This window comes from Morone saxatilis, unplaced genomic scaffold, assembly GCF_004916995.1.
Source record: "Morone saxatilis isolate NCDOM2014 unplaced genomic scaffold, NCSU_SB_2.0 Contig15, whole genome shotgun sequence".
Lineage (NCBI taxonomy): Eukaryota > Metazoa > Chordata > Actinopteri > Moronidae > Morone > Morone saxatilis.
In genome coordinates, this window is record NW_023339707.1 from 22,086,478 (window position 1) to 22,100,103 (window position 13,626).

Here is a 13,626-nt window from a genome sequence, read left to right on the forward strand (position 1 = left end):
CTGATGTAAACAAATCTCCAAAAGCAATACTCTCATGTAACACTGGATGGCGTATTTCTGCAGGGTTAGATCTTGTACTGAAGATGAAGTTATCAGAAAGTGTGAGTCAGATATTATATGGGGAAGTAATGGTGCAACACTACACACTGTAGGTAAAACAGCAGTTTGCATATAAAAGTGAGAGCCAGTGAATGTATGTGTTTATTCATTTTGTGCCTCATAACTTTGTTGACAGAGGGACTGGCACATCCATCTGATGTGCTCTGGAAAAAATGGCCCGAGATCTGTCGACGTCAGAACTCCAGGCTGACTGCAGTCGGCTGACCAATTGATTTGGTGACTGCTTCAAAGGCACAGTAAGAGAAAATGTTGTTCAACGGTGTGATAGCATGGGCTCTAAGGAAATAAATATATTGGAGACTAAACAACAAAGTTAAGCTTAGAAATTGAAATTGCTTGCATTCCAGATAAATATTGCTATTCCTCTTTTCACAGAGGGAAATAAGGTATTACTTTCAACTTTCTGTAAAAGGTAAGAGCCTCTGAGCCAGAACACTTCACAGCAAACACAGGCAGCAACATCTAGGATGAACGGCACAACAGTGCAGCAGCTCACTGTTCATATCAATTACTGTCAGAAAGTCCTAACTGAATAACAGCTTCATATTTGCATTACTTAAATACAGCATGAATACAACATAAATTACCAACGTTTACGAAACAAAACAGCATCAAAGTGTTATATCTGTGCAAAGGTCACTCCACATTATATCTGTACAAAGGTCACTTTTGTCTGACTTTGTCCAACAATGCTAGAGACTGTTGAGCTGAGGGGAAACATTACAGTTCACTGTGTTGTATGTTTGACATGTCTCAAAAAAAGATTTTCTTCATCGCACCTGTTCCACCTTTTTCATCACGCAGTGCGTGATGCTGGAACACATGCTGACATCCCCAGAGAGAGCCTGTATGTATACTTCTGAGTGGTAACTGCAAATCAGGTAATAACCGAAAAAGATTACACTGTTTAATTTCAATTAAAAACTGTAATTTTGTCCAAATGTATGTGTGGGTGCATTCAGGAGCTATGCCCATTGTTCCCAATACAGCCAAAAACAATATCAATGGAGCTTACTGGGCACCTTTCCAAAGGAGGGATTAAGGTTTAGGAAGTGGAACAGGCATGGCTGATAGATGACATGGCTAAAATTAACACACTGCCCACTGGATAAGGAGCATAAATAGCAGGCAGCAAGGCCCAGCACTTGGCTATATCTTTAAAGCTGTAGTGTGTCAGTGTAAACACAAACCACTGTCAAAGTAAAACCACATATTCTCATTAGATGCTACAGGCTGTAGTATGTTGGAAAAAAGCAAGAAGTTGTCAGCAATGCTGCAATATCTGTAATCACTGGGTATGGATATAGTAGAACCACCACGGGCATATGATAGCATTTAATATAAGAGACACATTAAATGCATCAGTTATTTGATATAGTGTGCAAAGTAATACATTTTAAAATGTAAATCTTTAATCTGATTTGAGGAGGAAACGGAGCACCGAACACAGCCAAATGCTCAACTTGCATTCATATTCCTTCACGCTATTGTAGTTACCGTGCATAGGATGCACATATAGACTGAGGACATCTTTATACTAGAAGAGCAGATAGACTTCAATGCTCCGATCAATACCCTCAGCATATACCAGTCTACTCAGAGCAAACATGCTTTGATCCCTGAGATCCCTTACATTTCCCATATAGCTTGAGGGTGAAAGCTGATTCTTTTACCAATGATCTCCTTTCTCAGTCCTGTAAGGTGAAGCTGTGGGCTCCATATCCCCTGGCTCCGGTGGGGAATTAGGACATCACGAACTACAAGTGCTTCAGGAAAGAAAATTTACGGCCACATAAAATGCCAGATGAAAATCTAGACTTGTAACTAGAGGATAATTGAAAATTTAAGACCAGCAGTTGTGATGTTTGGAATAAACATTGTCCCCCGTGGAAGTATTCTTCCAAGTTTTGAAGTTTTTAAAATTCGAAAATTATTTATTGAGGCACTTGCTGAATGCACACAGTCATATATCTCTATAATAAGTGTGGTTGTGAGCTAACTTTGTTTACCTTTTGTTAACTGAGACAAAGCTTTTATTTCAGCTTAGCATATAAAGGGGACTTTATGCTTCAGAAATGCAGACTGACCTAATAGGCACAGCCTTGTTGGGAACAGACGAGCTCATAAAAGAGACAGAACCGAGCTTGTTCCTCTTATTGCCCCGCTGGACACTGTTTTCAGCGTTGCTGTTGAAGCTACACCAACACAAATGGGATAATTTGACATATTTAATTATATACTGCTATAAACAGATTCAAATATTTTCTTTCATTGGACTGCCCCCAGACGAATTATGGATGTAGATTGTGAGAATTCATTCACAGTGTATTTATCTTGATTTGAACATTGTATATAATAGAATCCTAGTATAGTTTGACACCTTTTTTGTTCATATGTCATGCAACAGCCCAAATAACCTGCAGCACTGTCCTTTGACTCACATTCATGTTATAAGTCAAATGAGATTTCAGGGATTGTTCATTTTCAGGGCATTATTTTTTAAAGTTTTGCATTCTAAAAGGTGTTTTTGTCTTTTTATCTTCCCTCAGCTCCAACTCTGATTTACAAATGAAAAATCATCTGATCAAGGTATGTGAACCATCAGATAAAACTGCAAAGACTCAAGTTCCTAAAATAAACTCTGCTAATGTTCGACTGAACTAAAACAGACTATTTATAAGACAAGAACACAGTCCGTTTAAAGGAACAGCTACATTCCTGCTTTACATTTAATACACTTGCATTAATATTAAACTATCATGTATTCATTTACAGTCATGCTTTTTTCTTTTTAAATCTTATTATCATTTTACAATTTTCATGATTATGTAACTGGATAACAGTGTTACTTTGAATGGAAACAGTGGATAAAACAGTGCTCTGCGTTTCCTTTAGGGCAGAACTGTGGTAGGAAGCAGCCAGAACGGAAAGAGGAAGCACATGGGGTAGCTATTCATGCATAAGAGTCAGAGTGTGGTTATGATGGTTGATCACCTCACAGTGAATATTTTATTTTTTTAAACGCTTGCCCCACTCTGGCGGTAAAAAGTAGTAACACTCACTGTGGAACACCATGTATTCTACGTCAGAAATCACTATAGTAACCAACATATGGGTGTTACAAAAGAATCAAAATAACGTCAACCAGAGCACCGTGTAAATATTCCCTTTGGTGCAGACTCAAAGATGAGTGGAATCCCTCATTAGACTATTTAAAAAGCCAAAAGACCTTCTGAGTGCTTATGCAACTGATACTAAGCTGGGGATGTGCCTTTAAAACCAGTGGGATGTCAGGTGATCGAGGAGACTCAGTCAGCTCAGCCTCACAGACAGAGGAGTCAGAGTGCGTCTCTAGCCGAGAACAGAGAGGAGATCGCCAGAGAGGAGGGCAGCCGAGAGGCAGAGAGACCCAATTATAAGGGGACATAGGGGGAAATGGGGACACAGCAACGTCACAGAGTGGGGGACAGGGAGCCATGGTGGTAGGGTCCCTTTAACTGCAGTCTGCTCATGCTCACTTGCCTTGTGTGGCAGCTAGCAAGTGTGTTTGTGGCTCAGCTTGATCAAGAAGTTGCGTTGTATAGTCACAACTGGTATAAAAGCACAGAGAATTAAGTGCTGCGTCACACTCGGGCAGAGGAATAGCGTGATCATGCGCGCATGTGCACGACTGCGTGTGTGTGCGTGCGGGTCTGCTCTGTTTCTGTGTATATGTGTCAGTTCGAAGTAGCAGTCTAATAGCAGTTTATGCTGTTGCAACCAGATGAAAATAAAGAGTGCGTGTGTTTGAGAGGCAAGCAGAAAGGGAGAGAGAGAAGGAGATACAGAGAGGGAGGGAGAGCAAGTCAGAGAGTGAGAGAGAGAGAGATTGTGGATTAGTTGCTACGTCACTTTTTCATGTCAGGAGAAACAGAAGCTGAGATAACAGAAGCCCACAGTCATCGAGTTTTCCACCTGAAGTCGACACAGTGGTTTCGGACAACCTCGGCTTTCTCCTCCTCTTCCTCTTCCTCCTTGGTAGTTTTGATCTGCTCTGCCTGTCGCTACTATATATATATATATATGTGTGTGGGTCTGTGTGTGCTGTATAGTTCCTGTGAGCTGATATCGGGAGTTTCAACATGGATGGATGCTGAAGATGTGACACAGTTTCTCTAGGTCTTGCTTTGACAGCATAGTGTGTGTGTGTGTGTGTGTGTGTGTGTGTGTTGGGCGGCCAGAGGTGCGACAAAGGGGTTAACAAAAGAATATTCTGGAAGGTTCTTAATATCACAGCGAAGCTCAGTCAGGAATGTTTTATCGAGGTATTCGAATACCATCACCTTCAGGAATACGGATGATTTCCGCATATAGGTGAATACAGTCATGCATGGTGCCGTCTGACCTGTTATGAAACTGTATTATACGTGTAGTACACCATCATATGGGGGGGGGGGTGGAGCCAGGTGGACATTACTGCAGCCTTCAAAGGTTTGTTGTCAAGTTTGTTGTTGAATTCAGCCAAGAGGGTGATATTTTATGTCACTACATATGTGCATATATGTTCCTGTGTTCGAACTGTTGGCCTGCTTGTTGTGGTTAACTCTTAATGGAGTTAAAGGAAAGAGTGAGCATGAAGAGAGAGAGAGAGAGAGAGAGAGAGAGAGAGAGGCAGGCGTGTATTAAGGCAGACTGGTTGGCATCCAGCTGTATGTTGCCATCTGACAACAGATCAGCTTGGTGTCTGTGGCTAGTGGCACTTTTGTCATGTGATTTGTTTTCACCCTCGAGGGCCACTGGGATTTGGCAGGACCCTTCCCAAGACACATTTGTTTCTGCGTAGTTAGGAGAGACAGAGATGGTGACGCAGTCATTTCTGGACCAGACTTCTTTTCAACCAGCTTGTATCTCTCCCCCTCTCTATCTGTTTATCTCTCTATCTGTCTCTCTCTTGGAGAAAGGGGACAACAGAAGGGGCTAAATGTCATGGCTCAGGATCAGAGAGAGAGAGAGAGAGAGAGAGATTGAGAAAGAGAGAGGAGTTGTTTACCTTGCTCTCTTAGTGACTCTGCTTTGGCTTCTCTCCAGTTCGCATGCACTGGACTTCCTAAAGCTGCTGCATCACAGGCCTTCGTGCCAAATCTGGGTTCTCATTGGATGGGAGGAGCTCCTCTGGCTCCACAAGCTGCACAGCAGTGCTTTATTGGCTTAGTATAAGCACACAGCTGGAGTTCAACATCTGATTGGTTAAGAATCACTGTTCTCTTATACAAAGGTTTGGCAGTTCCAGAAACACCTTTCCATGGTTCCATGGGTACAATGGATGTTTATATAGGTGGAGCTGTTAATCTATTGTTACGTGGTAGAACGTTAACTGGGGATTTCTGTTCAAATTGGTAATTCTTGTTTCCTTTAACGGTTAAGAATGCTTGAATTAGCTTTTTAACATCGCAGCCCGCGGTGTTTCTTTTGTGATGGTATTATCGTACTTTTATTATTTGGTTGACAACATTTTTATCCAAACCTACCTCGTATAATGCAGTGGGCCAGCCCCAGGCTTAGGTATCACCTTGTTTTACAGGTACCTTAATTTCCTAATAGTTATCTTAGAAGCCATGTAGTGAAAGAAAGAACTGCTAAAATAAAAATGAAAAAACTGACAGAGATCCATTTAAACTGGAGTAATTATTTGTTTATTTGATGGCAAATTTGATTCTCCATATGCTTGCTTGTAGACAAGTATTACATTTGTGCATGTGACCTGCTGTGCACCAACTGCACCAGCAGTTAATTGGAATTAATTAACTGGAAGAGTACCAATAGAACACTGTCTTTACCAGAACCTTCCTACAAATTTACAGTGACATATTAGTTCTTGTTGCCCATAAAATCAAATTTTACCCAGGCCTTCCTACTAGCACTGAACTGTCAGTAAAAGAGAGCTGCTCAGCATTTTCTGCATAGCGTGCATGCCTGACGCACTCTGATACCTGTGATGGGGGGCATTCACCAGTATCCCTTGACTAGAGAGGCCTTCTCGTTCTCTTGTCTTGAAGTCCAACGTCGAAAAGATGCCACATTTCTGAGATGATGCAAGAGCGTGTGTGGCTGCCCGTGGTCTGCATTGCAGCTCCTGCTTCTACAGTCAGCGTCTTTCTCTCTCTTTTTCTCTCACTTGCCTTCTTCTAAATGTGCTGATGGCATAATATACTATTGCTACCTTTTTAGTTTTCCTTTGTAAAATGATTATAAAGATAAAGACAATTCTTAGCATCAGTTCTCCCCCAGTCACCTCACCTCTAGTGGGGTCATTCCTTATGAATGAGTTACTACAGTCTACCAGTGTAGACTACACATCAACACAGGGCGTAATCGTGACACATTCAGAGACAGAAGTAGGATTCATAGAGGATTCATAATACATGGATTTTCTTTTAACCGTAAGTTGTATTTTATCTTAACAAATTGCTTATCGTGCATGTTTTGCTGCAGTTTGCTCGCTCAGCAATATTCCCATTTCTCTCTAAATAAGGACCACTGTGAACATATTCTCCCCTACGGGTTTCCCCAGGGTGATTCACAGTTCCTTTGTGATCCTGTCGTTGACCGCTCTCTGAAGGCCTTCTGTCCCTTTAAATCTTTTATAAGCATTACACAACAGGTCCAGTGGCACACAAGCAACAAACAACCCGAAAAAGAAAACTGACAGGGTTGGGTTGAGCCAGCCAGGCAAAGGAACCAGACACCTACGAACAGACAGGCCCTCTGATCAGAGTCGTCACTGTGACTACAGTGCAAACACACACACATAGGCTTGTACACCCTCACACACAGCCCCGACAAAAAAAAATGGCTTAGCCTGGCCCATCTGAAGCCTGATAAGAGCTGTGGGGATTACTGTAAGAATCAAAGTAAATCGCATCTGATGTTTTGAGGCTGGGGTTAGGCTTTAATCAGTTTCAAGAAAAGTAGTATTTATGGGAGTTGTCATTGTAAACATGGGAAAATTAAGGCAGACTGTTTGTGTGTCCTCTGAAGAGGGGTTTGAGGAAAGAAGATAAATTGGTAGTGGTCTTTTTACCTCCATGCAAAGAGTGAAAACTGCTAGAGGAAAGAGGGATATTAGAATAGGCTGGGTAATACTTTGTTGAAGCACTTGGCAAGAAGTCAGTGAACTGGCCACTACCTGTCCTTGCCCCACCCTCTGAGTGTATGGTAGCTGCGTGCCTGCGTCATGGCTCTCATTCCCAGCGACTGACTGCCACTTCCTTGCTTTTTCCCTCGTAGTGGCTGGAGAGCAACGGGCCATCGTCCTCACTCTTCTACCGAGCAACGGAGAGGACTTATCGAGCTGTCTGCATAGCGCTGCAGGTGAGCCTGTATGTGAAAGACATGCAGTGGCAGTGTTTTGTATGTCTGTTCTTGTGTGGCCCTTCACACATCCGCGAAGCTCGGATCAAGTATCAGATCAGTCGTGTGGGTGTATTAGAGAGAGAGAGAGAGAGAGGGGTGCTTTCTCAGTGGTTTTCCATTACATCTCTGTCTCTCTCTCTCTCTCTCTGTCTCCCTCCATCTCCTTCCCCCTCTCTCTGCTTTCTGGCCTGAAACAGGGCAGTGAATCAAACTTCTTTCTGAGCACAACCATGAGCCTAAACCATCCCAGAGCGCATTACATTTGAGGTCTCTTGATTGTCTCCAAGATGCTGCCAGGCTTCCCTGGATGATCATCTTGGTCCAATCAACAGCAAGGTAGAGAGAGACAAAATGTAAAACTGACTGTGCCTATTATTAATGTACTGACATGCATCAGTGTAATGAGGTTGTGTAGTGTAATGCCAATGAGGCACTGTTTAAATAATTGTTCTATCTGCAAGTGGTAAGACCTCCAGATGAACACTTAATATGACCATCCCTCTAACAGCTGTTATCTTTTCAGTGTTCTCACAGATTTTATTTAAGTCAGCTTTCCCCACTGGAAGAAGGAACCAGTGTAAGTCTATTATGATTAAATGCCACGCATACTTGTGTCATATTATTGTGGGTGTTTGGTTAATGCATAATTCAAATCTGCAAACAGAACATCCAATGGGTAGTTTGTACATTTTTATACAGTTGCTTACATTCCATGACAGATGTATTTCTATTTTCTGAGTGCCGCTTTTACAATTTTAGCTGATGAGTGTTAAAAGTGAAGTGCCAGATGAGAAATAGATAATACATAACACTAATTAGTTCTGTGGCGACAAATACGACAAAGTAATTCATCTTAAAATGTGGCGTACTTTAGAGAATCCGCTGTATGGGCCTTTTCCCTCTTTGAAAGTATTAATTCCAGTAATGAAACTATTACAGTCGAAACATTTGCTTTGTCTCACGCTACTGCCATGTCAGTAATTGCTTCACATCTACCGTATCTTTCTTAGGCTCTGTATTAATTACAGTACATGCAGATATCAGGCTGGGTGTGTCCACTGCTGCATCTGAACTACTTATGTACACTCAAATATCTTTCCATTTCCTATTTTAACTGAAATGTTTCCTGGTTGCACCACAGCCGTAATAATTGAGAATCGTGTGGTATTTTATCAAACTAACAACTAATCTTACTGATTGTTTTCCACTATTTTCCATTATTTTTTAGATTCAGTGTGTTTTATGCCACAGAAGGGTGCCTATTGTCAGAAGAGCCCCCCTTGGAAGCTGGTTTCAGATGGTGGCTTAGAGTATTGTCATCTATCTAGCACCATTTGAAATCAGTGTTCTTGGGGTGGGAACAAGCGGCAACCTCCATTGCCGGCAAGTGAAGCCAACACGGAAGTATCAAAAACTGCAGTTCCTCAAATGGCCACTTGAAGCTGGCTACAGAAGTAATCAATCTCCTTAAGTTACAGCAGAAATAAACATGTAAAAAAAAAAAAAAATCCTTCAGAAATCTATGGGTGACGTCACAGACGCTGCATCTAGTTTTAACAATACAGTCCACATATGAGTGAGCAGTGTATTTTACTAGCCAGCATCAGGCAGCTGTGAAGAGGTGTCCAGAGATAAAGGTGAAATAAAGAGACAATTTCACCTTTCGAAGTATCGCTCCCTGAGGCTCTACGCCGTGGACTACTATCCACCAGTCTACAGTGATGTTTTGACAGCTCAAGCTCTTTGTCCTGAATCCAAGGTTGACCGATTTCTTTTGGTGTTCAGAGTCTGTTTTTGTTTCTAGCACCATTTGAAATCGGTTACAGTGAAGGACAGATCTCATCTTACCTTGAGGCGGATTTTGCAACTACGCTGTGCTTCATTTTACTGACCGATTGACTGCAGTGAAAGTTTGTTTTACTCTTACAGTGGCCACCAGCTTCTTGAGTTCACCATCAAAGCTGGATCTCTCTTTGATATCTAAACTGATTGACTATATATTAACAAGTATTTATTGTTAAGTAATGCAGCAGTCAAATATGTCAAGTAAAAAGTAAAATATTTTACTTTGAAATGTGGTGATGCAACTATAAAGAAGCATTAAATCAATATACGTCAGCACAAGTACCTTAAAATTGTACTCTAGTACTGTTGAGTAATGGACTTGTAACATCCCACCACTGGATGTTTGTATGCCAACTTTATCAATGGAGCGTTTGAATATTTTTCTAGCCTGTATCAAATCCACCAGGTGGCACTCTAAGAGAAGATATTAGAGGAATTATTTTTGAGTAGTCTTTGTATCCACAGTATAAAATATTTCTATAGTAGCTACAGACTGATTCAATTATTATTAAACGATGTTATAACTGTATATGCAGAAGGGTTGACAAACATGTATTAACTTTTCAAGCTCCACTGCTTAATAGCACATTTCCACAGCAGGATCTTGGGTACATATTGTATGCAAACTATATATAAAGAGTACATTGTGAACACACTGGTGTCTTCTTTGTTGTTTTATTCCACCAATTGATTACAAAAGTAGTGCTAATGTATTAGCAATTCTTCACCTGTCTCCTCAAAACACAAAAATCTTAAAGATGTTCACACAAATTTTTTGATCAATAAATAGAGCTAAAAAGCCAGGCAAGTGCAAAAATTTACAGGATCACATTCTATACATCCTTGTGTAACAGACGCATTTTATGCAGCCAAATACTCAAAGTATTCCTCTCATTATGGTATTAAACTGAAAATAACAGTGGACAAGAGAGATATCTACAAAACAGTTTGAAGGGAGGGGGAAAAAAAAAAAAAAAGTCAAAGAAACTTAATTTCGTGAAGCTACATGGCACAAAACAATGTGCCAACATTAAAAAGCAAATTCTTTAGCATAAACATTAAGTTAAGGAAGGCTCACAATTAAGCCTCCCTAACCCAAACAACTTTGTGTATATGTATATAATTCACAGACAAAACACACAAGTGACACACAAGCTAAAACACTTGGCTTTCTGTATTAAGGCATATGGAACATGCCTTATATTCAGGCACTAGACTAGGGACTTTAATTTATCCCACTGATATATGTGATGGTGGAAGTTGACTCTACAAGACTAGATATCTGGTTTATTAGCTAGGTGTTAGTTTAAGGTGAACCATGCAAACATTCGTTCCTCATTTTGCTTATTTTTAACCAGCTGTGTAACTGAGCTATATTGGCCAAGGTGAGCTGCGCTCTTGAGATATAGTGCAAGTTTAAATCAACATGGCCTCTGATCAACATGAAAACACATTCTTTCATGATTACAGAAAAAACTGTTGATGTTGTAAAAGTGTAAGAATCCCACATATCACAAAATTTGATTACTCAGAAAAGGAAAGTAGTAGTTTTGAGCAGTCTATCAGAGATGGAAATTAGTATTATAAGAACCATTCAAAGCACAAGGATTGAGTTCAAATTGCTGAATCTCAGATTGCCGTTGAGAAATATTTTTCAGGGTTTCATACGCCTGTGCCATCAGCAAGCACATGGACAGCACGAATACATTCAAGGACTAGTCCAGTGCAATTCCTTCTTCTTCTGTTATTTTACAACCAGTAATGTTGCAGCAACAGGAGTGGCCCACTTACTGCAGAAGGAAAAAAAAAAAAGCATAGAAAAGTGATTAAAATCAGACATTTTAAACAAAGTGTAAGAACCTAAACAACCCTGTGGAAGAGGAAAAAAGAACTGTGAAGGGTTTAAAAGGCTGTTGTCCAGCAGGTTAGTTAGGTGCCCAGGACAACAGAAGGAAGAAAAAAATCTTGAACATTAATACATCATGCAAATACAGTGTCAAGTAATAGGATAGCTTCTGGCCACACCGTCACATATTATTCTTGCTCGTCACTACATTATCGCTTCATTTGGAATAAATGAGTTCAAGTGCACTTGGTGGTCCATCTTCTTACCGAGAGTGCTACTTCCTCTTCAGATTTTGCAGCTTCCTTGTCAGGACCACCTCTCCCAGAGCTGTAATCCAATATTAACTGGTCAACATTACGGTTTCTGTATGACCAGGCAGACAAGGAGCAAGTAGAGCTCCAGGATGTCCAGAGAAAAATACCCTCTTCACCTGTAAGACTACCGACCACCAATTTACGAAAAGACACCTCACACACACAAACGCACACATACACCAGGCCTGTCTGATGCTATTATCGGTCTCTCCCAGCCGAAATATCCAAATTTAATGTGTGAGATGCGAAATAGTAGTAATAAGAGCAGAAAACAGGTCACCACAGCAACATCAAGCACACAGAAAGGTGCTATTGCATGTGGAGTTTGTTGTTGCACTGCAAAATAACCTTTTTATATTGATATCATGTGGCCTGGTGTTCGGAAATTTGAAATAAGGATAAAATAAAAAATAAGTCAGTGAGTGTTCTTCACATTTTGTATTCATAATTAAAATGTAAAGAACACACAACTCATCTGCACAAAGAAATCTATGACTAAGCCACCAAATGTTCTGTTGTCACATTTTTCTCATATTTTATTTCACTGGCCTTTTTATCCATCACCAAATATTGATGGCAGACATTTCGGGGCCTAGGGGTACCAAGTCGTTTTTAGGTTTTACAACTTTATAAGAAGTGGTGTGACGGGGTTTATTAAGTAAACTGTTTGGCTTTTTTAGACACTCTCCTATACAGTCGATTAGGCATTTCACAAAAACTCTACCCCAACATTTCCAGAAATGTGAAATACCAACAACCACTACTTCCTGTTTAGCAGAGTTAAAATTAACTAATGTAAAAAAAATAAATAAATAAATAAATAAATAAACTAGTGAACCCAAACAGATTGTACTTTAACTTAACAGAGTTTGTGTTGACAACAACACTAATCCGTTGCCAGTTGTTCTGCTCTTCTTTTAGACTACCTTGGAAGTGTGTGTGTGTGGCACATCTGTGCTTCGTCTTGAGTCATGTAAATGTGTGACATCAACGGAAACAAAACAGGAGACAATAAATGTAACCAAGTATCAACAAAAACCTCCCACATGCTTTACCATCTACGTTGCTTTTCGTTGACCTCCACATTTGAATGCGTGTTTCAACACTTCATTAAAACCACCGTAAGGAACTTGGGGCAGAGCCATTTCTACTGAGTAGCCTACAGCTCTGTGTAGGAGAGTGTTTTGAGGGCTTATTACAGCGCCTCCTTATGACAACATTGACACTGCTGTAGAGAAAAACCTTAATCAAAAAGCCACATGAAAGCACACAATTGCAACATGCAACACTTAATAACACTTGAGAGACAGAAAGCTCAGACTAAACGCAAAATACTGACACATAAAAAGGTTGGACAAGGCACGGGACAAGGATCAAGCATTGTTAATGCCATTAACTGTTAAAGGGTTAGTCTGTATAGACAAATAAAACATTCAAAAAATGTTACCCTCGTTTTTTTTTGTAGATGAGGACACTCACGATGATCAGGACGATCATGGCGATGCCGGCTATTTCGATGAGAAAAAAAACGGAGATGGTTGATTGGCCATGAGACCAGTGAGGATAAATGGACTTGGACTGGTCACGTTTACCCATTCACACACTGATGGCAAAGGGTGCCACGCAAGGTTTCTATCCATGGCAGAGTTGTCCACATAATCAATTACAGAAATAAGTCCGTGTGCGTAACAATTTGCCTTATGTGTTGAATTGAAATAAACCCCTAATTCACAGTCAGGTGTGAATGTATTCTGGCTCTACAGCTCTTGTTCCTCTCACTCGCCCTTTGCCTCAGTGTGTGAATTGAGCTGCTGAGCGCCTGTCATTGAGCAGCGGCGTCCGATCCTTGGGGACAGACCATTAAAAAAACCTAAATGAAATGACAAACTATTAAATGGGGGGAAAAATGCCGCTTGGCTCCACGGGCAGGCCTTGTTGATTCTGAAAAGCAGCAATGTGAACCAACATTGTTCAAAGCATCACAGCAGGACACAATCACAGAGGTTTTCTGCCCGGGCATTTGACAAATAGTATCGAATAATAATAATAATAATAATAATAATAATAATAATAATAATTTGAAGGGCATGAAGGGAACTTCAAAAAAAA

General features: G+C 40.5%; 1 protein-coding gene across 1 annotated transcript in view; it reads right to left on the bottom strand.

The window, feature by feature from the left end:
• Positions 1 to 10,013: 10,013 nt before the first annotated feature.
• The window catches only part of rca2.2 (regulator of complement activation group 2 gene 2), a gene marked incomplete in the record, with an annotated part of 8,786 nt that continues 5,173 nt past the window's right edge, over positions 10,014 to 13,626 (bottom strand). Inside the window, 3 exon segments of the mRNA XM_035656091.1 lie at positions 10,014 to 11,147; positions 11,470 to 11,530; positions 12,965 to 13,004. Coding sequence (XP_035511984.1) covers positions 11,145 to 11,147; positions 11,470 to 11,530; positions 12,965 to 13,004 — 104 coding nt within the window.